Below are 27,485 nucleotides of genomic sequence, written 5' to 3'. Positions count from 1 at the left end.
CGAGAAAAGACCATAACCAGTGAGAGGAATTAGAGGAAAGCCCAAGCTCCGCCCCTGCACCCGCCCCTCGCCCGCCGCTAGTTGGGCACCAACCCACCTCTGGTCCCCGCCCCGCCCATTGCGGAAGCGCTCGGGGGCGGGCGGTCCCCACCGCCCACTCCTCCAAGGTTTTGAGGCGATGCGCACGCGCGGCTGCTTTCAGACCTTGAAGTGGCTGTGGAGTCGGTAAGGACACGGAGGTCTGGAGACGGTCTTCCCGGTTTAAACTCGCTCCTCCCCGTCCCCATTCCTGCACGCGGGGCACCTGAGGGTCGTTGTGGACGCCAAGAGCCCCGCTCCCGAGCCCCCAGCGGTGAGTGCGGAGTCCCGGTGAGAGGCCCCGAGCCTGCCCGCTTCGCTGCCTGGTGGGGGCTCCACGTCGGTTTCCGGGGAAACTGAGGCCGCCCCGCCCGTGTCCCCCCCCCCCCCCCGCCGTGGGGCGTGGGACCCCCCTCCCCTGCCGCTGGGTTTCCTGCCTCGGTCCCGAGGGGGCAGCTCCCCTTCCCCCGCGCTGTTTAAAGTCCCGGGCGACGGACAGTGTGCGCCCCTCCCCCCGCCCGGCCTCTCTTGGCCCGTAGAGCCCAGACTGCACCCTCGGGGGGCCTAGGGACCTGCGGACCCCCTCCTGAAACCCCAACCCATTTAATAAGAGGCCCGGGTCCAGGAAGAGCACTTATATTCCTTCTTTCTTTCTTTTAAGTGAGAGGAGGGGAGATAGATCCTAGCTTGCGCCATCCACCCCGCCACCACCCTCTCCTGGGCCAGTGCTCCAATGCAGCTATTTTTAGCGTCTGAGGCTGTTGTGCTCGCTCAACTAGCTCTGCTCAGTGACAGCGCCTGGGGCAGAAACTTGAGCCAATCAGAGCCACTGGCTGGGGGAGGGGATGAGGGAGAGAATGCGGAGAGGGAGGAGGAGAGAAGTAGATTGTCACTACTCTCCTGTGCCCTGACCCAGATCCAACCTCAGACGTCCATACTCCTGGCCTGCACGCTATACGCTGTGCTAACCGGCCAGGGCCTGGAAGAGCACACTCTCCATGGGGAGGGGATCGGGGTGGGAATGCGGGGTCCCCAGAAGAGCCCCCGGCCCCGCGCAGGGAGGGCTGTGTGGGAGCGGTGACAGCGAAGGGGCCCCGGGACTCGACTCGCAGAGCGGGGCTGGGAGGGGTCAGGGGACACGGAAAGACACGGGAGGGGGAGGAGAGGTCAGTGAGGGGCCATGAAGAGATGGCCACGTGGAGGTGCGGGGGGGGGGGGGGGACGGGGGACGGACCGCGACGGGGAGAGTGACAGTAACCGGAGAAAGGAGCGCGAGGGGAAGAAAGGGGGAAAATCCCGAGGAAAGGGAGGGGCCCGGAGAGAAGGGCTCAGGGAGGGGGCTGGGGAGCAGAAGTGGGGGCGCAAGACGGGGCACTTCAGAAGGAGGGAGTGGATCAGAGGAGGAGAGCTGGGGGGGCAAGTAGGGACAGAAAGGGGGTTTAGGGATGAGGGAGCCGAGGGAGAAACAGCTCTGAGTCAGCCTGCGGGTAGGGGTGGCAGGAAAGAATAACAGGGCAGCAGGAGACACAGGTATGCGAGAGACTCGCAGACGTCCTTGTAAATGGGATCAATCACAAAGTTTGAGATAGAGAAACGGAAGATGAAATATATTACAGGAGTTTCAGTGAACAGGTGTAGGTACAGGAATAGAGAAAAGGGGAGAGAGAGCAGGGGAGGATAGAGGGAAACAGAAAAGGAGGATGGTGCACAGAAGCAGGGAGGGGATAGAAATATACATAGAGAACAATACAACAAAGGGCTACCTTGTCAACACGTGATGCTTTTTTTCTGTTTATAATTTTAAATTGAATTTATTGTGATGAACTTGGTTAATAAAATTATGTGTTAGCTTTTTCAAGGAGTATTAAAAGCATTGGGTCTTTGTTTCTTTCCACTGGATTTGCTTTTTTCATTAGATCTCACATTTAATGCATTTTTAAAAAACATTCTGAGACAAATTTAGTCTGTTGAATATCTGCTTTTTTGTAGTCATTAACTCCTGAAATAAGCATTGGTGATATTTGATAATGAGTTTTTAATAAACATTTTTTTCCAAATATGAGGTAGTCTCAACTCTTTAAAGCTTTTTTTTTTTTTTTTTTGTATTTTTCTGAAGCTGGAAACGGGGAGAGACAGTCAGACTCCCACATGCGCCCGACGGACCAGGATCCACCGGGCACGCCCACCAGGGGGCGATGCTGCCCACCAGGGGGCGATGCTCTGCCCCTCCGGGGCGTCACTCTGCTGGGACCAGAGCCACTCTAGCGCCTGGGGCAGAGGCCAAGGAGCCATCCCCAGCGCCCGGGCCATCTTTGCTCCAATGGAGCCTCAGCTGCGGGAGGGGAAGAGAGAGACAGAGAAGAAGGAGAGGGGAGGGGTGGAGAAGCAGATGGGCGCCCCTCCTGGGTGCCTTGGCCGGGAATCGAACCCAGGACTTCTGCACGCCAGGCCGATGCTCTACCACTGAGCCAACCGGCCAGGGCAACTCTTTATAAAGCTTTGACCATAGAAAACATTTCATTAAGAAAGATTCCGTATCATTTTCCCTTTAAATGTATTGGGTCTAGTTTAATTTATGAGCCCTGCATCCTTTCTACTGTGTATCATGTGTTGCAACAGCCATTAGTGCTTAATAACTGTTAGGCTATCTGAGAGTGCATTTGGTAAAAATGTCTATGATCTTAACAGTCAGGATCTAGTATCATGAATTCATCTAATGCAACTTTTTCATTAATTTTGTGTAAATTATTGATTTAGTGACTGTGAGCCCCCAAGGAGCTTTTCTCAAGTCTCTCTTTCCACTCTGAAAATCCTGAAGGACCTGAAACTTGGTTCTCACAGAGCCCGTCTGGTCATTGTGCAAGTTGATGCACATATTTTCACAGCTAACATTTTTTTCCAGCCTAAAAACCTGTGTATACTCTTGTTTTTAAAATAAGTCCTGTAGTTTTCTGGAAAAGAAGAAGGAATTCTGCCAAGGGAGCCAGTGTTAGAAGTTCAGCCCCAGTTTCTCACGGTACCTGGAGGTCTGAAGTCTGATCCCTGTCAGCCAGTGCTGCTGAAAACAGCTCTGAGGGAGCAATGCAGGCACCGCAGGGACTGAGATAAAGATGCCGTATCCTGGGCCCCACTGCAGACCTGCAGAACCAGAGCTTAGCGTGGAGCCCTCATCCCTGAGGGATCTGTATTTTTATTGGAGCTAACGGGTTCCCCACTTGTTTCAGATTAGATTACTTGAGGAATGTTAGCCCTTCCCCACAGTCTTGGAGAGCTGCTCTGCGTGGAGCAGCATTGTTGTTTTACTGAGCTGCTCCAGGTGATTCCAAAGTGAGCCCAGGGATTTACAGGAAGGTTCCTGGATGCATTTGTTTTACTTTGTTGTTTTGGGTTTTTTTACCTCTTTTTTTTGTTTGTTTTTTTTTTAAAGAGAAGGTGGCTTGGCAGAAGTCAGTTCCATTTACTCCTGTACTCATTGATTGACCTTTGGTGGTTGCACCTGGTTGGCAATTTATCCACACAGCCACTTGGCCAGGGTCATGAAAGAAATTGTATATAGAAGTCATAGAGCTAGAAGAAGTAAACACAGGCAACATGTGTTTGTGGCATAAGAGGAGCCCTTGGATCTTAGGAGAGAGTCAGGCACAGGTGAGTGGGGGGCACAGACATGCCCCAGAGAGGAGAGCTCCTGGGATGCATTAGTGAGAGTGGGGAGCAGGGATGGTCAGGGGAGGTGACAGGGTGTTGTGTTGGGTTTGGGCGTTCAGGAGAGCAGCGCCCGTTCTCATTGCTGTGGGAATGTGTGGACATCTGAGGGAGGAGAGCACGTGAAAACAAGAAAGAAAAGTCGTCTAGTGTGGTCGTGATGTACGTTGAATAGGAATTCAATGTCTGAAAATTTACATGTTAGAATAAATGAGATGCCATCAGAAACTATTTTGGAAAATCACTTTCTAAAATATAATATTCTACCATATCTACGCCTGAGCACAAACTGGATTGGAAATTGATTGAAAAATCTGTATCAAAACATCCATGGGTTGTTTGGTTTGTTTTTGTTTTTTTGTAATAAAAAGGTCTTTCTGTCTCTAAGCCAGTCACAGAGGAGGGCAGACCTTACAGCAGGGGTCTCAAACTCAACTCAGCATGTGGGCCGCAGAGCTAGATCACAGCCGTTTGGCGGGCCGCACTAGGTCTACAAAAGGCAACTGTTACGCAACACTTTTCTCACTGCAGTTGGAAACAAAAAAAAATCAGTACAACAAGCACAATCGTACATGCAGTTTACTCAGTGTCACAAAATGACCAGAAACTGTAGTTCGCATCACAACTCCTGTTAACTAAGGTAATATCTAGCTAGGATGCTAGAGAAATGAAAAATACAAGTAGGCCCCTAGGCTTACTTAATTTTATCCAAAATATTTTGAACTTCGTGGATTAGTCTGCGGGCTGCACAAAATTGTTCGGCGGGCCGCATGCGGCCCATGTGCCGTGAGTTTGAGACCCCTGCCTTACAGTGTGGTTGGGAAGCTGCTGCAGTGGGAAGGGCTGTGAGAGGCCCAGGTGTATCCCTGTTGTCATAGAGGGACACTGGTCTCCAACACGTCCCGTGCTCCTGCGTCCTCTCGGGACTCTGCTTTTGCTCCAGTGACCTCCATCATCACATTAGCAGTGGGGGCGCCTTGGTCTGATTCTTTAATTGCTTTGAAGACCTGGGAAAATATGCACATTGTATGCTAAGCTTTCGTGTTGTTTTAGTTTTGTTTTGTATAAAGAATGTATGAAGAAAATGGTTGACATCCTGGAATTTATTGCAGAAATCCCAGGCACATTGGTGATAGTTGTCATGCTTTCTGGTTTATAATTTCTATTTTTTTTATAGATTTTATTGATTTTAGACAGGAGGGGAGAGGGGGGAGACTCGTAGGGGTCCCCAAACTTTTTACACAGGGGCCCAGTTCACTGTCCCTCAGACTATTGGAGGGCCGCCACATACAGTGCTCCTCTCACTGACCACCAATGAAAGAGGTGCCCCTTCTGGAAGTGCGGCAGGGGGCCGGATAAATGGCCTGAGGGGGCTGCGTGTGGCCCGCAGGCCGTAGTTTGGGGATGCCTGGGGGAGAGAGAGAGAAGGAGGTGGGGGAGGAGCAGTAAGCATCATCTTTCAAAAGTGTCTTGATCAGGGAAGCCCAGGGTTTCGAACTGGCAACCTCAGTGTTCCATGTGAACGCTTTTTTTTTTTCCATGTGAACACTTTTATTCATTGTGCCACCACAGGTCAGGTTGGTTTATAACACCACAGGTCTAATTCTGGTTTCTAATTTCCAACAAGTTTCTATTGCATTTAGTCTCAGTAAATTCATAACAGCACAATGCACCTCACCAAAGTCAGAAAATCTAATTTTTTTTTTTTACTTCAAAATGTCCTTTGACTTTGTGCGAAATAAAGGAATTTCTACTCTGTATTCCATAGTTGCTCTGTGTCAGAATACTAATTTATTGTATCTATTTACCTCATAGAGTCCTTCAATAAGGTACTGCTATAGGGGACCTTAGAGTATTGCCCAGCAGGTAGGAAAGTGTCCACTGTTACCTGCTTTCATCATCACTGTCCTCCTTTCTTTCTTTCTTTTTTTTTTTAGAGACTTATTTATTCATTTTAGAGAGAAGGGAGGAGGAGCAGGAAGCATCAACTCTCACCTGTACCTTGACCAGGCAAGCCTGGGGTTTCAAACCAGCAACCTCAGTGTTCCAAGTTGACGTTTTATGCACTGCACCACCACAGGTCAGGCCTGCTTTTACTTTTTGATGATGTCTTTGTCATAGTTGTCTTTGGGATTCACAAGTACTGATACATGCTGAAAAGTTCTCCTTTGGTAAGAAGTGGGTTACAGAACTACTGGGCACTTCATATTTAGGAAAGAGTTTTGTTTTTCAGTTGAAGTTTACTTCAGTCCTTGGGGATTGCTCGGTTGGTTGTAGCGCTGTTGTGGAGCGTGGAGGTTGTTGGTGCCATCCCCAGTCAGGGCACATAGTGGGGCAGCTTGATGTTCTGTCTCTCTCTCTCCTTCCCTCTCTCAGATGAAAAAATGAAAGTTTACTTCTGGCAAAAGCAATGATTAGCTTTTTCTTTTTTTAGAATTAGATTTATTCATTTTAGAGAGAGGACAGAGGGATAGAATGGTGGGTGGCGGGGAGGAACGGGAAGCATCAATTCTTGGTGCGGCGGTTCTGTGCCTTGACCCGACAAGACCGCGATTTCCAATCTCCAACCTCAGCGTTCCAGGTTCAGGCTTTAGCCACTGCACCACCACAAATGGGACAGGTTTTTTTCTGAGAGTGATTACAGCCTGCACATTTTCTGTAAGGAGAGCTGAAATATAGTAAAACTGTACTTTTCTGACCTGTGGTGACTCTGGATAAAGTGGCAACCTGGAACACTGAAGTCACTGGTTCAAAGCACCCAGGTTTTCTGGTCAAGACACATGAGAGAAACCGGTGAACAACTGGGTTGAAGCCATGTGATACTTGTCTAATGGGTGCACTTTAATAAATAAATAAATAAATAAATAAATCTTTACATAGAAAAAAAATAAAATTATTCTTTAGACTTATTTTTGAACACTTTGCATTTTCTATGAAGTTTTCTTGCTGTGTAGTGCATGTCCTTCTGCACGTTTGCTCTTTGTGGGGTATGCTCACACTTAGAATTTATGGTTATTTACAAGGTTTCCTTTTCAATACTACTTGTATGTGGTATTTAAGATTTTGGGGATGAATTTCCTGTTCATGTTTTCCATTTTCTTTGACTTTTTTTTTTTTTTTTTAGATATTTTAAAATCATTTTTAGAAAGAGAAGAGAGAGAGAGAGAGAAGGTGGAGGAGCAGGAAGCATCAACTCCCATATGTGCCTTGACCAAGCGAGCCCAGGGTTTTGAACCAGCGACCTCAGCATTCCAGCTCCACACTTTCTCCACTGCGCCACCACAGGTCAGGCTTGTTTTCTTTTTTTTTTTAATTCAGTATTATTTTGTTTCTTTTCACTGTACAGCAGAGTGCTTATACCATCATATAATTTACAAAGTCTTTTGTTTTTTCTAATTTTCTAAAATTATTGAGTTTTAGAGAGTGTGAAGAAAAGAGAGACAGAGGGAGGCAGACAGGATCATTGATCTGTTTCTGTATGTGCCCTGACCAGGGGTTGTACTGGCAACCTCTGTGCTTCTGGACAATGCTCCAAGCCTGGGATATTTGCTGTACAGAGTTGGTACCATACGCAGTTCATACAAGATTATTTACTTTATTTCTTAGGCTGTACTTGGCATCCTATGACTGTAGTACATGCCAGTGTATATTTCTCAGTGGCTTCACCTTTACCTGCCAATTTTTCAGCCCCCACCCCCCTCCGGCCATCATTAGTCTGTTCTCTGTGCCTGTGAGTGTGTTTCTGGTTGGTTGGTTGGTTTGGTATTATTCTCTAGATGCCACATATGAGTGAGATCATATGGTCTGTGTCTTTCTCTGACTATTTCACTTAGCAGAACACACTCTAGGTGCATCCTTGTGACAAATGGTACGATTTAGTTCTTTTTCGTGGCCATTTATTATTCATATTCTTGATTTTTTTTTTTTCTGTGACAGAGACAGAAGCTGGGACAGACAGACAGGAAGGGTGAGATGAGAAGCATCAATTCTTCATTGCGGCACCTTAGTTGTTCATTCATTGCTTTCTCATATGTGCCTTCACTGGGGACTACAGCAGAGCGAGTGACCCCTTACTCAAGCCAGTGACCTTGGGCTCAAGCCAGCGACCATGGGGTCATGTCTATGATGCCACACTCAAGTCAGTGACCCCGTGCTCAAGCTGGTGAGCCCGTGCTCAAGTCAGTGACCTTGGGATTTTGAACCTGGGTCCTCTGTGTCCCAGACTGATGTTCTATCCACTGAACTACCGCCTGGTCAGTCTATTATTCATATTCTGTATTTTTTTTCTTTGTCTTAAAGAAGACCCTGCCTGACTTGTGTTGCTGCAGTGGATGAAGCGTCGGCCTGGAACACTGAGATCACCAGTTCAAAACCCTAGGTTTACCTGATCAAGGTATATATGAGAAACAACCACTATGACTTTTATTTATTTATTTTTTTGTGACACAGACAGAGACAGAGAGAAGGACAGACAGGAAAGGAGAGATATGAGAAGCATCAATTCTTTTTTTCTTTTTTTTTCTGAAGCTGGAAACGGGGAGGCAGTCAGACAGACTCCCTCATGCACCTGACCGGGATCCACCCGGCACGCCCACCAGGGGGCAATGTTCTGCCCATCCGGGGCGTCACTCTGTCACGACCAGAGCCACTCTAGCGCCTGGGGCAGAGGCCAAGGAGCCATCCCCAGCGCCTGGGCCATCTTTTTGCTCCAATGGAGCCTTGGCTGCGGGAGGGGAAGAGAGAGACAGAGAGGAAGGAGAGGGGGAGGGATGGAGAAGCAGATGGGCGCTTCTCCTGTGTGCCCTGGCCAGGAATCGAACCCAGGACTTCTGCACGCCAGGCCAACGCTCTACCACTGAGCCAACCAGACAGGGCAAATGTTCCAGGTTTGATTCCTGGTCAGGGCACACAGAAGGAGTGACCGTCTACTTCTCTATCTTTCCCCTCCCCCTTCTTTCTGTCTCCATGTCTCTCTCCTGCAGCCATGGCTTGATTGCTTCAAGCACATTGGCCTGGGCACTGAGGAAGTATCTCTGGAGTTCCACCCAGAGGCGGATTTAACAGCGGGTGCACTCGGTGCTCACCCTGGGCCCCGACTTCTGAAGGGTCCCACAAAACCTCACCTTTACACTTTTTTTTAATGACACCAAGTTATAAGGGGCTCAATATTTTTTTCTGCACTCGAAGCCTCAACTGACCTTAATCTGCCTCTGGCTCTACCTCAGGTGCTAAAAATAGCTCAGTTGCCAGTATGGCCCCAGATGGGCAGAGCATTGGCCCCAGTTGGGGGTTGCCGGGTGGATCCTGGTCAAGTCAGATGCGGAGTCTGTCTCTCTCTCTCCCCTCCTCACTTGAGAATAGAGGAAAAAGATAATTAAATAAAAGAGACCCTATTAAATTTCTTGTAATACTGGTTTAGTGATAGGTAAGTCCTTTAGCTTCTCTTTGTATGGGCAACTATCTGTTTTCTGCTTCTAAATGATTTCCTGGCTCAAGTAATTTTGGTTGTAGTTCTTTGCTTTTTTTCCCCCCACAGAGAGAGAGAGAGAGAGACAGGAAGGGGGGAGGGAATAAAAAAGCATGAACTGGTAGTTGCGTGCTTTAGTTGTTCTTTGATTGCTTCTCATACGTACCTTGACAGGGTGGGCTCCAGCTCAGCCAGCGACCGTGGGGTCCTATCTGTGATTCCGGGCTCAAGGTGATGACCCTGTACTCAAGCCTGATGAGCACCCGCTCAAACTGACAACTTTTTTTTTTTTTTTTTTTTTTTTTTCATTTTTCTGAAGCTGGAAACAGGGAGAGACAGTCAGACTCCCGCATGCGCCCGACCGGGATCCACCCGGCACGCCCACCAGGGGCGACGCTCTGCCCACCAGGGGGCGATGCTCTGCCCATCCTGGGCGTCGCCATGTTGCGACCAGAGCCACTCTAGCGCCTGGGGCAGAGGCCACAGAGCCATCCCCAGCGCCCGGGCCATCTTTGCTCCAATGGAGCCTTGGCTGCGGGAGGGGACGAGAGAGACAGAGAGGAAAGCGCGGCGGAGGGGTGGAGAAGCAAATGGGCGCTTCTCCTGTGTGCCCTGGCCGGGAATTGAACCCGGGTCCTCCGCACGCTAGGCCGACGCTCTACCGCTGAGCCAACCGGCCAGGGCCTGACAACTTTTGGGTTTCAAACCTGAGTCCTCAGCGTCCCCGGATGACACTTTCCACTGTGCCCACACCTGGTCAGGCTGCAGTTGTTTGCTTTTTATCTCCTTGAATATATTGTGCTAATCCCTTGTGGTCTCAAGTTTCTGTTGAAAAATCAGATGGCAGTGGTATGAGAGGCTTTTGTGTAGGTAGTTACTGCTTTTCTCTCTCTCTTTAATTGATATGTTTTGGAGAAAGAGAGGAAAGGATAGAGAGAAGAGAAGGAGAGAGAGAGGAAGAGAGAAGATAGCATTCATTCATTGTTCCGCATATTTGTGCATTCATTGTCACTGCTCCTGTGGGCATTAACTGGGCATCCATCTGCGACCCTGGTGTTTCTGAACAGTGCTCCACCGGCCAGGGCTGAATTATTCTCTTACTGCATTTAGGATCCTCTCTTTGTAACCTTTGCCATTTTAATTATTATGTTCATTGGAGAGGGCCTCTGTCAGTTGATCTGGATTGGGAGTCTGAGTTCCCTGGACTTTTTTGTATATATCCTTTACCAGGTCAGGGATGTTTTAAATTTACATTTTAATTTTAATTTTTTTATTACTTTGTTTTTAGCAAGAGAGACGGAGAAAGGAACAGACATAAAGGAAAAAGAGATGAAAAGCATTAATTCTTTATTGTGGCACCTTAGTTGGTCATTTGATTGCTTTCTCATATGTGCCTTGACCGGAGTGGGGTGTGGGAATGGGCTGGGGGACTTCTGCCGAGCCAGAAGAGCCCGTGCTCAAGCCAGCAACCGTGGGGTTTTAAACCTGGGTCCTCAGGCTTCCAGGCCGAGGCTCTATCCACTGTGCCACTGCCTGGTCAGGCTCCATTATTATATTTTTAAAACTGTTTTCACTTTCTGGCTTTCTCTTCTCATTTTGCACCCTAAAGATATGAATGATTTTTTGCTTGTAATTGTCCTACGGGCTCCTTATACTATTCAGTACTCATGTTTTTGGATTCTTGTTCTTTTTGCTGTCCTGATTGGGTGTTTTTATCCTCCTTGAATCTTGGTTTCATCTACTCTACTATAGATAGCTTGTAAAGGGTTTTCATTTTGCTTAGTGCATCCTTCATTTCTGACTGGTCCTTTTTCATGCTGTTGAGATTCTAAGTTCATTGAGCATCCTCATAACTAGTGTTTTGAACTCTACATTTAGTAGATTGCTTGTTTCCATTTCACTTAATTTTTTTTCCTCTGGAGTTTTATTCTGTTCTTTCGTTTGGGACTTGTTTCTTTCTTTCCTCATGTTGTCAGCCTCCCGGTGTTTGTTTCAGTGTATTAGGAGGAGTGGCTCTATCTCCCAGGCTTGACCAAGTGGCCTAATGTAGTAGGTGTTCTGTCAGGTCCAGTGTCTCTTCAGTTACCCAATATGGGCACTTGTGCTGTGCCCCTTGTGTGGTCTGTGCACACCCTCCTCTTTTTTTTTATTATTATTAATTTTAATGGGGTGACATTGATAAATCAGGATACATATGTTCAAAGAAAACATCTCTAAGTTGACGTTTGATGATGCTGCATTCCCATCACCCAAAGTCCAGTTGTCTTCTATCACCTTCTAACTGGTTTTCTTTGTGCCCCTCCCCTTCCCAACCCCCTTCCTCTCCTCCTCCCCCATAACCACCACACTCTTGTCCATGTCTCTGATTCTCATTTTTATGTCCTACCTATGTATGGAATCATATAGTTCTTAGTTTTTTCTGATTTACTTATTTCGCTCAGTGTAATGTTATCAAGGTCCATCCATGTTGTTGTAAATGATCCGATGCACACCCTCCTCTTATGGATGGACTTTGCTTGCTATTGGCAGGTCACTGGGGAGGATGTACCTTCAGGCCATTGAGCTGAAAGCACTGACTAGCTGTCACCACTGACCACTGTGGAGAGTCACCAGTGAAGGCGCCCACCCCACAGAGCAGGGATGAGGACAGCAGCGCTCTGGTGCCCGCTGAGTCAGCCCCTTGAGTGTGTGGCTTGTGGAAGGGGTTGGTGGTGGTGCTTTGAGGTGCTCTGATGCTGTCCGCTGGAGGAGCTGCTCTGGGGGTTCCCGGGAGGTGCAGGCCAAGATCAGTCACCACCTGTGTTTTGCTGGGGACACCTGGCATGAGGCACCTAGTGACCTGAATGTGGCTGCCCACTGATACAGTCTCAGAGGAGCTGTCTTTGCCATGACAAGTTACTATTTTATGCTCTTACAATAGTTGATGTCTGGCACTCGTGATATTTTGATTATAATATGTCCTTCTGCTGACTTTTTCATATCTATGTTACTTCAAATTCATTGATGTGCTTGAATTGTCTCTTTCTATGTCCAAATGTTGGAATTTTAAACTATTAATTTTTCATGTAAGCTATTTACTTCTTTTTATTCTGGTTTTTATGGTGCCCAGTTAATGTACAAAGGGGCTGGTTTAATGGTGTCCCATGAGTTCTTTAGGCTGTCTTTACTTTTCCACATTTTTCTTGGATTCCCTGTATTAAATTTTATCTGAACTATTCAACTTTATGTATTCATTTTTCAGCTTGGTCACATCTTTTGTTGATAATGCTACTGTATATTTTTACTGTAATATTGTGATTTTCAGCTTTCCTTTATTTTTGGTTTATTTTATACTTCCTTTGTTTATGCATTTATGTTTTGGTCATGCACAGTTATCCTGATATTATGTAGTTGTCAGTTTTGTCTTCTTTTCCATTTTAAGATGAATATTTTAAATTATTTTTCAGATAATTAATGTGTTTTTAGTAACATAGTGCCACAGTCTGGAGATTTGTTTTGTTCTTCAGATTGGTCTGTTTTCCCGTTTCTCTGTTTGTCTTCATGTCGAGTCGAGGTTTGAAATTGTAAACACCTAGGCCCTATGAACTTGCTTTTTATAGGAGAAAACAAGTAACAGTCAGATATGGGAGAAATTCTAATTTCTGTTATAATTTTATGTATAAATTGAGGATTGGCCTTGCCATGTTGCTCAGTTGGTTAGAGCATTCCTGCCACCCCACGGTTATGGGTTTGTTCTCCGCTCGGGGCACATACAAGAAACAGCTAAAGGATGCATAACTAAGTGGAACAACTAATCTTTGTTTTCTCTCTTTCATTCTGTCTCTTTCTCTCCCTACCTCACTCTCTTTAAAATCAGTAAATAAAAACTAAAAAATACTTTCGTGTGCATGTGTACTTTCAGATTTTTTCTGTCTTTTCCTTAGAGCCTGTGGTATCTTTATCCATATTTGTCTTTACTACGGCAGTCTCTGTGGTGTTGGAACAGTTATGCACCTTGTGACCTCTGTACCTGCTACAATGCATCCACCCTGTGCTGCCATGTGAGCGCTCTGTGTCAGGCTAAACAGTGAGATCAGGCCCTGGCCGGTTGGCTCAGCGGTAGAGCGTCGGCCTAGCGTGCGGAGGACCCGGGTTCGATTCCCGGCCAGGGCACACAGGAGAAGCGCCCAGTTGCTTCTCCACCCCTCCGCCACGCTTTCCTCTCTGTCTCTCTCTTCCCCTCCCGCAGCCAAGGCTCCATTGGAGCAAAGATGGCCCGGGCGCTGGGGATGGCTCTGTGGCCTCTGCCCCAGGCGCTAGAGTGGCTCTGGTCGCAACATGGCGATGCCCAGGATGGGCAGAGCATCGCCCCTGGTGGGCGTGCCGGGTGGATCCCGGTCGGGCGCATGCGGGAGTCTGTCTGACTGTCTCTCCCTGTTTCCAGCTTCAGAAAAAATGAAAAAAAAAAATTAAACAGTGAGATCATTGAACCCACATTCCCTCATCTCGTCATCTCTGTCTCTCCTGAAATGAACCTGGGAGTTGGTGTTTTCTTATAATAATATTACCACTATGGGCCAGGGTGTTTGAGCAGGCATTGTGGGCAAATGTTAACATTTTTTGTCTCTCTCATATGACTTTCCTTATTGTTACCTTTTGTTGGCTTGCTTGGAACTCAACTTACTTTTAGACTCCTCAGAAATGTAATTGGGTCAGTTTCTTCTGGTAAAGTGATTAACCTGAGTGTCATACTGTGAAAATTATTTTGTCTGTTTCAGCCATGTCATCTGAAGACAACCAGACCTTATTTGAAAAGCCAGAAATAGAAGATTTATCTAAAATAATGATGGTAAGCTATGGAAAGTGTGGCTTTGGTAATGTACACTTAATGAAAGCCTTGGTGTTTTGGGAAGACTTATAAGAAAGGATGTTAATATGAACAGAACTGCCTGACTTGTGGTGGTGCAGTGGATAAAGTGTTGACTTGAAATGTGGAGGTCGCCGGTTCAAAACCCTGGGCTTGTCTGGTCAAAGCACGTATGGGAGTTGATGCTTCCTGTTCCTCTACCTCTTCTCTCTTTCTCTTCTTGAAAAAAAACAACCAAAAAACAAACCTGAATAAAGTCTAAAAAAATACGAACAGAACCAACCTAGTGCAGTTACTCATTAAAATCTGTGTTACTTAAAGAGGTCAGTCAAAGGCATTTACAGGTATGGGGAAACTCGCTTGACATCAGTTTAATTTGTAGATCAGTCTCTTTCTTTTGTTTGTTTATTTATGTATTCATTTTTTAATGTTTTATATTGTTGGAAAGGAAATTGGGAAAAGTGAACTCTTAAAATCCATTGTTTGAATAGTCATTTTAATTGTTAAAATGTTGATGGGACCTTGGCTGTGTTGCTGAGTTGGTTAGAGGATTGTTCCAACACGAGAATATTGGTTTGACCCCAATCAGGGCACCTAAAAGAATCGACCAATAAATGCATATATATATAATATATATATATATTATATATATAAAATAAGAACAAATTGATATTTCACTGTCTTTTAAAATTATTTTTAAAGAAAACATTTATAATGGAATTAAATTTTCAATCATTTTTTTTAAATTTAGAGATTTTATATTGCACATAAAGGTTTGTTCCTTTTGTTTTTCCTTTTTTTTTTTTTTAGAGACAGGAGGTAGAGTGAAGGGACGAGCGAGATGAGAAATACCAACTGATAGTTGCATTACTTTAGTTGTTTATTGTTTCTCACATGTGCCTTGACCTGGGGCCTCAAGCCAGCATCCTTGATCGTCAGCCAGCTACCTTTTGGGTTCAAGCCAGTGATGTTGCGATCATGTTGATGATCCCACTCTTAAGTCACTGGCCCCACACTCAAGCTGACGAGCCCATACTTGAAGCCAGTGACCTCGGGGTTTTGAACCAGGGCCCTCAGCGCCCCAGGTCAACATGCTATACACTGTGTTAGCACCGGTCAGGCTAACCGGTCAGGATAGTACGTACAAAGTTTAAATGTGATCGATTGACTTATCAATTCCTGTAACAGGGCATCATTATTCTTCCACCAAAAAATGTTTTCTTTTATTCCAATGTCCAAAGTTTCATAAACGTGGGAGCATTTTTTTATACAGCCATCATGGTTTACTAGGTACCACAGAGTAGTTACAGAAGAATAACTGTACATGTTTAATGGATTTTATCTGTCACATATCCTGACCTGTGGTGGTGCAGTGGATAAAGCGTTGACTTAGAACACTGAGGTCACTGGTTCAAAACCCTGGGCTTGCCTGGTCAAGGCACTCGTGACAAGCGAGCAATGAACAACTAAGTGAAATAAACTTGTGTTGATACTTCTTGCCACCCCCTCCTCTCGCTGTAAAATTAATAAATCTAAAAAAGAACACACAAATTCATCTATCACTGAAAACCTTTCTATCTTCAATGTCTAACAGAGTACAGATAATGGAGACAGAGATTATCAGTGGAAAAAACATTGGGAAAACTTTAACCAAGAGTCCTATCCTAATGAAGATCAGAGAACTGAGCTTCCAGAGAACCGTGATAGAGATGGAAAAGATTTTGATCAAGTGTCAAATCAGACGGTTCATCATGATATGCATATTGTGGAGGAGACAAAGAAACAAGGTAAATGTGTCAAATATTTTTATTTTTGCATTTTTTTTTTTTCTGAAGCTGGAAATAGGGAGAGACAGTCAGACAGACTCCCCGCATGCGCCCGACCGCCCGACCGGGATCCACCCGGCACGCCCACCAGGGGCGAAGCTCTGCCCACCAGGGGGCGATGCTCTGCCCCTCGGGGGGGGGGGGGTCGCTTTGCCGCGACCAGAGCCACTCTAGCGCCTGGGGCAGAGGCCAAGGAGCCATCCCCAGCGCCCGGGCCATCTTAGCTCCAATGGAGCCTTGGCTGTGGGAGGGGAAGAGAGAGACAGAGAGGAAGGCGCGGCAGAGGGGTGGAGAAGCAAATGGGTGCTTCTCCTGTGTGCCCTGGCCGGGAATCGAACCCGGGTCCTCCGCACGCTAGGCTGACGCTCTACCGCTGAGCCAACCGGCCAGGGCCTGTGTCAAATATTTTAAGTCATCTTTAAATCATACTAAACAAGAGAATGTTCATACTGGCAAGGAAGCTTACAAATGTAATACGGGTGGGAGAGCCTTCAGTCAGATATGTAATCTAGATTTAAGAAAATCCCATTCTAGACAAAAACCTTAAAAATGTAAATGTGTTAAAACATTTAGTTTGTTTTTCAGGTCTTAGTCAACATCAGAAGAGTCACACTGAAGAGAAGCCTTACAAATGTAAAACGTGTGGGAAACAGTTTAAGTGGCCTTCAGGTCTAGTGGAACACGAGAAAATTCATACTGGGGAGAGACCTTACAAATGTGGAGAATGTGGCAAAGCCTTTTATTGCTCCTCAAAACTTGTTAAACATCAGGTCACTCATAGCGGAGAGAGAATTTACAGATGTAAGGAGTGTGGGAAAGGCTTTCCTTTTCAGTCATTCCTTACTGAACATGAAATGAGTCATTCTGGAGAGAGGCCTTACAAATGTGGAAAATGTGGCAAAACTTTTTATTACCGTTCGAGTCTCACGCAACATGAGAAAAATCATAGTGAAGAAAAGCCTTACATATGTCCAATATGCGGCAAAGCTTTTAAATGGCGTTCTGTTCTTACTGACCATGAGAATATTCATACTGGGAAGAAGCCTTACAAGTGTAGCGAGTGTGGCAAAGCATTTAAGCAGTCCTCAACATTTACTTTACATCGAAGAACTCACACTGGGGAGAAACCTTATAAATGTGGAGAATGTGGCAAAGCCTTTAATAGCTCCTCAAAACTTACTCAGCATCAGATCACTCATACTGTAGAGAAACGTTACAGTTGTAAGGAGTGTGGGAAGGCCTTTTCTTTGCGTTCATACCTTACTCAACATCAAATGACTCATTCTGGAGAGAAGCCTTACAAATGTGAAGAAGATGACAAAACTTTTGATGACCGTTCAAGTCTCACTCAACATGAGAAACGTCATACTGAAGAAAAGCCTTACATATGTCAAGTGTGTGGCAAAGCCTTTAAAAGGCGTTCATATCTTACTAAACATGAGAGAAGAATTCATACCGGGGAGAAACCTTTCCAATGCATAGAGTGTGGGAAAGCTTTCTATGAGCAAACAGAACTGACTCATCATCACAGAGTTCACACTGGAGAGAAGCCTTATGAATGTGGAAAATGTGGCAAAGGCTTTAAAACCTCTTCACATTGTACCGTACACGAGAGAGTTCACAGTGGAGAGAGACCTTACAAATGTGGAGAATGTGGCAAAACTTTTAAATCTTCTTCCCATTGTACTGCGCATGAGAGAATCCACAGTGGAGAGAGACCTTACAAATGTGGAGTTTGTGGTAGAGCCTTTCTGCAGAACTCAAAACTTACTAAACATTACAGGATTCATACTGGAGAGAAGCCTTATAAATGTGGTGTGTGTGCCAAAGCCTTCAGATGTTCCTCAAACCTTACTGACCATCAGAAAACTCATACTGGATATAATCCTTAGGAATGTACTCTTGATGCTACTGTGTTTTTATTTTGTGTGTGTGTGTGTTAAGTATGAAATCATAAGGTTGAACGTTGCTTTTTTAAATCTCTTTGAGCTCTTGTATATTAGGTGGGTTTCACTTATAGCAACTTTTTCATGGAAGACTGAGGTCATTGCAGATCACAATGTCTGAAGAAAATCTAACTGGAAATACTGGTTGTTGACTTAGAAATTTGTTCTTTGTCATCCTGAAGGGCATCTTTATTATTTTGATTAACATGAGACAGAGGAATATTGTTAATTTTAAATACTTTTCTCAAATACTCTTTAAGGAAAATATGGTGGCAGATTAAAAATTCTGAAGTATCATCATAGTAGCCATAGATTGAAGTGATGAATGTTAGCTGATGTGCTTGAAATAAAAAAGTGATGAGGGGTATCTGAGAAAGTGTTGATAAATCATCTCTAAATGTATAAAAATGTACTTTTATGTATTATGGGCTACTTAAATTGTTTGCCTCCATTCAATCAAAGAAACTGCAACTCTCAAATCTATATTAGAAGAACAAGAACAGTTCTTCTATGTTTGTAGTGTATATTTTTCACAAATATTTACAAAGTGTCATACTTTAGAGTATGTGTAAACTTAATAGTTTTTATTAATAAACCTGAATGATTTTTAATGTGTTCACGTATATTTTATTCAAGGTTGTAGGTAACAAGATAATTCTTTAGAAGTGCTCTGGCATTTCTTCGTTTTTATTTCAATGCTTATTTTATTGATTTTAGAGAGGAAGGGAGAGTAGGAGAGACCTGCCGCTTCATGATGTCGCTTCCTCGGGCTTTGTTTTGCGGAGCGAGCGGCCTAACCGGCCCCTGCCCTCTCCCAGGAGTGCGTGTGCTAGGTAAGAGCACACGGACTCCCAGCTAATGTCTGCTTCTCACGTTAGTCTTTGGCAGCCCCTGGTGGCCACTGTCTCCCTTGCACCTCACTGGGGTTCACTATATGTGAACCCCAGTTCTCAACATAGCTTGGGGAAGTCTTACTCTGTTTGGTTCATTCTGAGCAATATAAACTTTGAGAACCTGAAAGGACTGGGCAGATAGACAGTAATCAAGTCATGTGTTCTGAGTCCTGCTACTCTGCCGATAGGCTGCGGCCTCCGGGAACAGACTACATACCTGTGCTGTGCCTCCAGGGCTTGTGAGTTATAAAGTCTGCTTTCATTTGTCTTGTTTTTGAGAGAGGCAGGAGAGACAGAGACAGGAACGTCAAGCTGCTCCCAGAATGTGCCCTAACCTGACGGAACCGGCCACTTCAGCGCTCCGGAAGGACATTAACCAACTGAAGTCTCCAGCCTCCAGCCGGGCCTTAATTTGTATTGATTTTTAGAGACACGTAGAGGGGGAGGGAAAAGGGAAGTATTTTTTCTTGCACTTAGTCGAGTATTTTTTCTTTGTTTTGAGAGGAGAGAGAGAGAGAGGCAGAGTGAGACCAAGTGTATTTGTTTAATTTCCTATTTCCCATTCCTCTCTGTTTCTTCATTGTTATTCTCAGTTACAGAGGCGTTGCGGTCGTTTTCTTTTGAAGGGTTGTGGTCCCAGCATCTCACTGCTCGCCCTCTTCCACTCCAGCCGTGCCAGCCCTTGCGGGCTCTGATCAGCAGCTGAAAATTTTTCTCGTGTTGCCTGGCCGGTAGTTGCAGAGTGGATAGAGCGTCAGCCTGGAACGCTGATCGCCAGCTTGAAACCCTGGGCTTGCCTGGTCAGGGCACACACTACAAGCAAGCAATGAATAGCTGAGGTGTGGGGCAACTGTGAGTTGATACTTCTCTCTTCCTGCCCCCTGCCCTGAATAATCAGTAATTAAAATCTTTAAAACGATTTTATTTTCTCATGCAATGATACTTCAGAATTTGGAGAATATTTTGCAGTCTATTTTTCACAAAATATATATCCCACAACTTTTGTGGGGTTTGTTTGTTTGTTTGTATTTTTCCGAAGCCAGAAACGGGGAGGCAGTCAGACAGACTCCAGCATGCACCTGACCGGGATCCACTCAGCATGCCCACCAGGGGGGGGATGCTCTGCCCATCCCGGGGTTGCTCTGTTGCAATCAGCGCCATTCTAGCGCCTGAGGCAGAGGCCACAGAACCATCCTCAGCGCCGGGGCAAACTTTGCTCCAGTGGAGCCTTGGCAGTGGGAGGGGAAGAGAGAGACAGAGAGGAAGGAGAGGGGGAGGGGTGGAAAAGCAGATGGGCCCTTCTCCTGTGTTCCCTAGCCGGGAATCGAACCCGGGACTCCTGCACGCCAAGCCGACGCTCTACCACTGAGCCAACTGGCCAGGGCCGCAACTTTTGTTTTTAAGCAGAACCCTACATTTCTGTTTATATGGATTTTTGTTAAATAACAGAATGTCATTTGTGTTGGAAACTTGGAGTGTTCGGAATGTTCTTCATGGTCCTGATTTTTATTAGAGTCCCAGTGAATTTCTGTGTTATAGTATTACCTACTTGTTTACTGAAGTGGTGGAACCAGGACAAGTTTAACAAGTTTGATTCTCGGTTAGGAATATAGCCAAGTGTTGGTCATTCTTTTTGAGCAGTCTCTGAAATTTTGGCAGCTTTTTGGTTGAAACATCCTCTTTACTATGTGGATGCAAATTTATTTTCTATGTTTACCTCATGGCCAGAGTATGTTAATTGGTGCTACTTGTGCCTTGAGTGTATTTCAAGCCAAAACTACCGATTCCAGGAACTACAGGTGAGAAGAGTTTAAAGTGGAAGCACCAATGTTCATTGACCTTTTCAGTGTTCTGTCCTGAATCTGTTCAATCTCTAAATTTTAGTTCGTATACATGCACTCACCCTAAAATTCAACAAAACCATTATAGAAACTAGATATTGTATGCTTTTCTCGTGTGCTTCCTGATGTAGCTATAGCCTCACTGTATGCAGCATTCATATTTATATGCATCTACTAAAGTTTTGTGTCTAGTACTCCTTACCTGCAACAGTGGCTTTATGGATTTTACTTTGTTACAGGACAATGTACAGCTCATATAACAGTCATAGGAATAAAATCTTGGCCATGTCGAGTTGTTCTGTCTCCAGGTGGTATAGACAGTTTTAACGTTGAGGTTTTTTGGGTTTTGTTTTTTTTTTTTTACAGAGAGAGAGTCAGAGAGAGGGATAGATAGGGACAAACAGGAACGGAGAGAGATGAGAAGCATCAATCATTAGTTTTTCATTGTGACACCTTAGTTGTTCATTGATTGATTTCTCATATGTGCCTTGACTGCAGGCCTTCAGCAGACTGAGTAACCCCTTGCTCGAGCCAATGACCTTGGGTCCAAGCTTGTGAGCTTTTGCTCAAACCAGATGAGCCCGCGCTCAAGCTGGCAACGTCAGGGTCTCGAACCTGGGTCTTCCACATCCCAGTCCGATGCTCTATCCACTGCGCCACCGCCCGGTCATGCAACGTTGAGGTTTATTGGTGCAAATTACCTATACATTGATTTTTTTGTTTCATGTGGTTACTAGGAAAACAAACAAAGGTGACGTTAGCCCTAACTTTAGAGGATATGCTGTCTTCATTTTGATCCAGAATGTATATTCTGCTTTGGGGTCAAATGATCTCATTATATCAAATACATCTCGTCCAATATGTCTTATAAGACCACTGATATTTTGTTAATTTTCTCTCTGGAAGATTTATTCATTGATGTCAATGGGAAGTTTAAGTCCCCTACTGTGACTGTATTATTGAATTTAAAAATGCTACAACTAGCCCTGGCTGGATAGCTAAGTTGGTTAGAGCATTGTTGTGAAGCACAGAGGTTGCCAATTTAATCCCCAGTCTGTAAATACAGGAACAGATTGATGTTTCTTTCTTTCTCTCTATGAAATCAATAAAATTTGATAGCTATACACATATTAACAATCACTTAAAAAATTTTAAAAATCACTTAAAATGTTAATGGATTAAATGGTTCCATCAAGTCATAGGGTAGCTAGCTGAATGGATACAAGATCAAGACCCATAGATGTTGTGTCTACAAAACCCTCTTCAGAGCAAAAGACACAGAATTAAAGTAAATGGATGGAAAATATTTCACCTCCACTTTGAACGAAAGGCCACCACAGAACCTAGTGTGCACAGAATTTTGCTATAGTGAGAGATTTAATTGTGGACTGTGTACATATGATAGGGATGAGTAATCGTGCCCATAGTTAGCTGACCCATGTGGTAGAGGTGACTTTTTGCTTTTTCTTTTTTAGCAAGAGACAGACAGACTGAAAGGGAGAGAGATGAGAAGCATCACCTAGTAGGTGCAATACTCTATTGGTCTTTGATTGCTTCTCATACAAGTCTTGATGAGGGTTTCCAGCCAAGCCAGCAACTTTGGGCTTAAGCTAGGAATCTTGGAGTTTTGAACCTGGGACCTCAGCGTCTCAGGTCAGCGCTCTGTCCTCTGTGCCACCACTGGTGAGGCTCCATTAGTATTTTTTTGTTCTTTTTAATTTTAGTGAAAAGAGGGGAGGCAGAGACAGACTCCCACATGCACCCTAACCAGGATCCACCCGGCAAGCCCACTAGTAAGCAATGCTCTGCCAGCCCATCTAGGGCTCTTGCTCCATTGCAACCAGAGCCATTTTTAGCACCTGATGCAGACGCCATGGAGCCATCCTCAGTGCCTGGGGCCAACTTGCTCAAATCAAACCATGGATGCAGGAGGGGAGGAGAAGAGAGAAAGAAGCGAGAGGGGAGGGGTGAAAAAGCAGGTGGATGCTTCTGTGTGCCCTGACCGGGAATCAAGCCCAGGACTTCCACATGGCTGGCAATGCTCTGCCACTGAGCAAACCAGCCAGGGCCTCTATTAATATTTCTAATGGAAACTGTGGGACTAGGATTCTTGATCTTAGTAGAAAACTTCGTCCTTTGCCCTGGTGTATGATATTAGCCGAGGGCTTGTCATATAGGACCTGTTTTATGTTGAGAGAGTTGATTTTTAATTTTATTATTGTGAGGGTTTTTTTATCATGAAAGGGTAACTAATTAAATGCTTTTTTTTTTTTTGCATTCGTTAAGATGATTATGTGGGGTTTATTTATTCAATCTTTTATTATTCAGTATTACATTGAATGATTTTCATATGTTGAAGCATCATTGCATTTCAAGCTCCTTTTTCCATTTAGTCATGTATTATTTTGTTGTGCTGTTGAATGTAATGTGTTGTTGGTTTTTTTATTAGTATATGTCAGAAATATTCGTCTATTATTGTCCTGTACTGTCCTTGTCTAGCTTTGGTTTTGGGTAATTCTGACTTTGGGCTCAAGCCAGCATCCTCTGGGAGCAAGTCAGCTACCCTGCAATCATTTCAGGGAGCCCACGCTCAAGCCGGCTACCCCGCATCAAGCTGGTGAGCCTGACTGAGTTCAAGCCAGATTAGCCTGTGCTCAAGCTGGCAACATTAGGGTTTCGAACCTGGGATGTCAGCATCCCAAGTTGACACTCTATCCACTGCAACACCACCAGTCAGGCTATTTATAAATTTTAAGGTAACATTTGATGTCTGTTCATATTAGGCATTCCTTAAAGTCCTTTCATAATGGTATCTAAGAATCAATACAGTGAAAGGACCTACTTCATTAGTTCTGCTTGATTCCTATCCATGACTCCTCCAAAACAAGGACACTGAATGTGAAATCATAACAGTATGAGTGAGCATCAGGGAAGGCAGAGATTAGTATAAACTATATATGTTACAAGTGTTTATAAATCCGAGGTTTAGGGTGCCCATCTCTAGACAGATCACCTTAGGTTACCAGAAAGAATTCTGTACCAGAGGACCATGAAACTGCAGACCTGGACATTAAGGTCTTTGGGTTTTTTATGAGAGGAGTGATAGATTACTAAGGAGAGATTATGTGGTAGAAATAATGCAGAAGTAGTTCTTTTATTCATTGGATGGCAATAATTTGCGTATCAAAGATGCATTTAAAAAATGTCTTATTTTTGGAAAGTGTAGACAGAGTAGTTAACCAAGCATTTAGTCAAAAGAACTGAAATTGTATGTGCATGTTTGTGATTAACACTGAACTTCTGGCATTATCTTTTACCACTGTTTTATTTAGAATATATCTTAGGTCTCATGTTATAATGAATAAAATTTCATCATGTTTTCATAACCTGGATTGGATCACGTTTCCTGAACCAAAACCATGTTATTGTACCTGCACAGGGTGCTTCCTAACATAAACAAGTAAAGCATCCTTACACTCTGAAGTTGGAAGGAAGCTTTAACAATTTTCTTCCATGATTAAATCAAATAAGATACAATTTAGGGGCTATATTCTCATAATTTGCACATGAGTTATCTTTTTTTTTTTTTTTACAGAGAAGGAGAGTATAGACAGGGACAGACAGACAGGAACGGAGAGATGAGAAGCATCAATCACTAGTTTTTCGTTGCGCATTGCAACATCTTAGTTGTTCATTGATTGCTTTCTCATATGTGCCTTGACCACGGGCCTTCAGCAGACCGAGTAACCCCTTGCTTGAGCCAGAGACCTTGGGTCCAAGCTGGTGAGCTTTTTGCTCAAACCAGATGAGCCCGTGCTCAAGCTGGCAACCTCGGGGTCTTGAACCTGGGCCCTTCCGCATTCCAGTCCGATGCTCTATCCACTGCGCCACCGCCTGGTCAGGCGCACAGGAGTTATCTTGTCTCTGCATCTACCCCTTGACATTGGGGAGAGTATAACAACAATAACATAGCAGTGCATTTTCAGACTTGGTACTCAAACCTGCCCACCATTCAATAATAACTCCCTGGGATTATATTTCTTAATTTCTCCCAAATACAAACCTTGGCATGTTGCTTGATGTACATGAAGTGAAAATAGAACTATAATGAAGCCTGACCAGGTGGTGCAGTGAATAGAGCATCAGCCCATGATGCTGAGGAACCAGGTTCGAAACCCAAGGTCACAGGCTTGAGCACAGAGTTGCCAACTTGAACATGGGATCATAGACAAGACACCGTGGTTACTGGCTTGAGCCCAAAGGTCACTGGCTCTGCTGGATCTTCTCTGTCAAGGCACATATAAAAAAGCAATCAATGGCCTTGACCAGTTGGCTCCCTGGTAGAGCGTCAAGCCAGCGTGTGAAAATTCCAGGTTTAATTCCTGGTCTGGGCACACTGGAAAAGTGCCCATCTGTAGAGGCGCCTTTAACGGTGGGTGCATGGGGTGCACACTCCCTGGGCCCCAACTTCTGAAGAGCCCCACAAAACTTGACACTTTAATGACACCAAGTACTAAGGGGCCCAATATTCTGCATAATTTGCACATGAGTTATCTTTTTTTTTTTTTTTTTTAGAAAAAAAAAAAGACCGAGTAACCCCTTAGACTGAGTAACTAAGGGGTTACTCAGTCTGCTGAAGGCCCGTGGTCACTTGGGGCCCTCAACCAACCTTAACTCGCTTCTGCCCATCTGCTTCTCCACTCCTACCCCCTCTAGTTTCTTTCTCTTCTCTCCTGCAGCCAAGGTCGATTAGAGTGAGTAGACCCCCAGGCGCTGAGGATGGCTCCATGGCATCTGCCTCAAGTGCTAACATGGCTCTGGTTGCAGCTAAGCAATGCCCCCCTAGTGGGCTTGGCGGGTGGATTCTGGTCGGGGCACATTCCTGAGTCACCTCTTATTAAAATTAATAATATTAATAGGCCTGACCTGTGGTGGTACAGTGGATAAAACGCTGATCTGGAACGCTGAGATCCCAGGTTCAAAACCCTGGGCTTGCCTGGTCAAGCAAGGCACATATGGGAGTTGATGCTTCCTGCTCCTCCCTCCCTTCTCTCTCTCCTCTCTAAAAATGAATAAATATAAAATCTTCAAAATAATAATAATAATAATAATAGAAAGCAGTCAATGAACAACTGAAGTGTCACAATTATGAGTTGATGCTTCACATCTGTCTCCCTGTGTGTCTCTCTTGCAAAAAAAATAAAAGTACAGTATAGTAAACATACAGGAACATTAGGAATTCAAAATTTTGTAAATGACAGAACGACCCGTCCTTCTCCATTTTGCTGTCTGGGCACTGAGCAGCAGCAGTTTCCAGCCTGGCCATTGCAGAAGTGCTCGGTAGGGGAGTTCACCCCGCCCGCGTTTGCGGCAATGCGCACGCGCAGTTTCTAACAGACTGTGGTTGTGGAGTTCGGGAGGTCGCGCGGGATCTGGAGACGGTCTTCCTGGTTTAAACCCACTGCTCCCTGTCCCCTTTCCTGCACGCGGGGGGCGCCTGAGGGTTTTTGCGGACGCCGAGAGCCCCGCTCCTGAGCCCCCAGCGGTGAGTGCGGAGTCCCAGTGAGAGGCCCCGAGCCTGCCCGCTTAGCTGCCGGGTGGGGGCTCTGCGTCGGTTTCCGGGGAAACTCTGAGGCCGCAGCGCCCGTGTTCCCCCCTGCCTTCGGGCGTGGGACCCCCCACTGCCGCGGGGTTTCCAGCCTCGGTCCCGAGGGGGCAGCCCCCCCCACACACACACACACACGCTGTTTAAAGTCTCGGGAGACAGACAGTGTGCTCCCTTCCCCCCTCTCGGCCTCTCGGCCGGTGGAGCCCGGACTGCCGCCCCCCCCCCCCCGGGGCCTGGGGACCTGCGGACCCCCTCCTGAGACGCCACCCCATTTAATAAGAGGCCCAGGTCCAGGAAGAGCACACTCTCCATGGGGCGGGGATTCAGGGCGAGAACTTGGGTCCCTAGAAGAGCCCCCGGCCCCGCGCTGGGAGGCTGTGTGGGAGCGGCGACAGCGAAGGGGCCCCGGGGACGCGCAGAGCGGGGCTGGGAGGGGTCAGGGGACGGAGAGAGACACGGGAGGGGAGGAGAGGGCAGTGAGGGGCCATGAAGAGACGGCGACGTGGGGGTGCGGGGGGACGGGACCGCAACGGGGAGAGTGACAGTAACCGGGGAGAGGAGCGCGAGGGGAAGAAAGGGGAGAAACCCGAGGAGAGGGAGGGGCCCGGAGAGAAGGGCGCAGGGAGGGGGCTGGGGAGCAGAAGTGGGGGCGCAGGACGGGGCACTTCAGAAGGAGGGAGTGGCTCAGAGGAGGAGAGCTGGGGGGGGGGGCGCGTAGGGTCAGAAAGGGGGTTTAGGGGTGAGGGAGCCAAGGGAGAAACAGCTCTGAGTCAGCCTGCGGGGCGGGGTGGGGGGGCAGGAAAGATGAACAGAGGCAGCAGAAGACGCTGGTAAGGGGAGGGAAGAAAGACGCGGACTTGCACGGTGATGGGAGCGTTCAGAATGATCAAGGGTAAAGTGGACGTTAAGGTGAAATAGGTTTCAAGAGTTTCTCGGAACCCAGTGTAGGGACAGGAATAGAGAAAAGGGGAGAAAGAGCAGTGGACTGGGGAGAGGAAACAGGAAAGGTAGACAGTGCAGAGACCCAGGAAGAGACAGAAACAGATTCATAGACATATACACAGAAGCTGGAAAGAAGGGAACACCGTCCTGCTGAGTGGTGACCCTATGGGATGTGCATGATTAAGTGTGATACATGGGCTTCTGGCTTTATAATCTATTTAACAGTTGAGTTGTTTTATTTAAAAAGATTTGAATGAGTATTACCAATCTCCAGTTTCTAAGGCTTGTCAATTTCATGATCATTTGCTTCCAGTTGTAGCCCTGGTTCACTCAGGG

General features: G+C 45.7%; 2 protein-coding genes across 9 annotated transcripts in view; both read left to right on the top strand.

Annotated features, from left to right (window-relative positions):
• The first annotated feature begins 122 nt into the window (after positions 1–122).
• On the top strand, positions 123–18,480 carry LOC136332037 (zinc finger protein 345-like). Of its 6 annotated transcripts, none has more exons than XM_066271283.1 (6): positions 181–352; positions 6,905–7,065; positions 8,080–8,173; positions 14,005–14,075; positions 15,688–15,880; positions 16,493–18,480. In XM_066271283.1, the coding sequence occupies exons 4-6, from the start codon at positions 14,007–14,009 to the stop codon at positions 17,809–17,811; spliced, it is 1,581 nt and encodes a 526-aa protein (XP_066127380.1). In that variant the 5' UTR covers positions 181–352; positions 6,905–7,065; positions 8,080–8,173; positions 14,005–14,006; the 3' UTR covers positions 17,812–18,480. The 6 variants fall into 6 exon arrangements, with proteins under 6 accessions (XP_066127378.1, XP_066127377.1, XP_066127376.1 ...); XM_066271284.1 differs by lacking the exon at positions 8,080–8,173 and adding an exon at positions 5,739–5,860; XM_066271281.1 differs by lacking the exons at positions 6,905–7,065; positions 8,080–8,173 and adding an exon at positions 5,718–5,860 and having other exon boundaries at positions 123–225.
• A 7,525-nt stretch (positions 18,481–26,005) lies between these two features.
• LOC136332031 (zinc finger protein 420-like) overlaps positions 26,006–27,485 on the top strand; it is a 34,487-nt gene continuing 33,007 nt past the window's right edge. For 2 of the 3 annotated variants that reach the window (XM_066271259.1, XM_066271261.1), the window contains exon 1: positions 26,006–26,144. The gene's annotated coding sequence lies outside the window, so the exon portion shown is untranslated. Of the gene's footprint in view, positions 26,197–27,485 lie in introns of all 3 variants that reach the window. The other variant, XM_066271260.1, reaches the window with a different exon arrangement.

Source organism: Saccopteryx bilineata, chromosome 3, assembly GCF_036850765.1.
Source record: "Saccopteryx bilineata isolate mSacBil1 chromosome 3, mSacBil1_pri_phased_curated, whole genome shotgun sequence".
Taxonomy (NCBI): domain Eukaryota; kingdom Metazoa; phylum Chordata; class Mammalia; order Chiroptera; family Emballonuridae; genus Saccopteryx; species Saccopteryx bilineata.
Note: the sequence above shows the minus strand (reverse complement) of the source record. Positions and strands in the feature narration are given on the sequence as shown.

What these genes read in the sequence shown, in the direction of transcription:
- LOC136332037 (XM_066271281.1), top strand. An exon ending in ATTTATCTAAAATAATGATG is followed by an intron (nt 14,076 to 15,687) that starts GTAAGCTATGGA and finishes AATGTCTAACAG; the next exon opens with AGTACAGATAATGGAGACAG. An exon ending in GGAGGAGACAAAGAAACAAG is followed by an intron (nt 15,881 to 16,492) that starts GTAAATGTGTCA and finishes TAAAACATTTAG; the next exon opens with TTTGTTTTTCAGGTCTTAGT.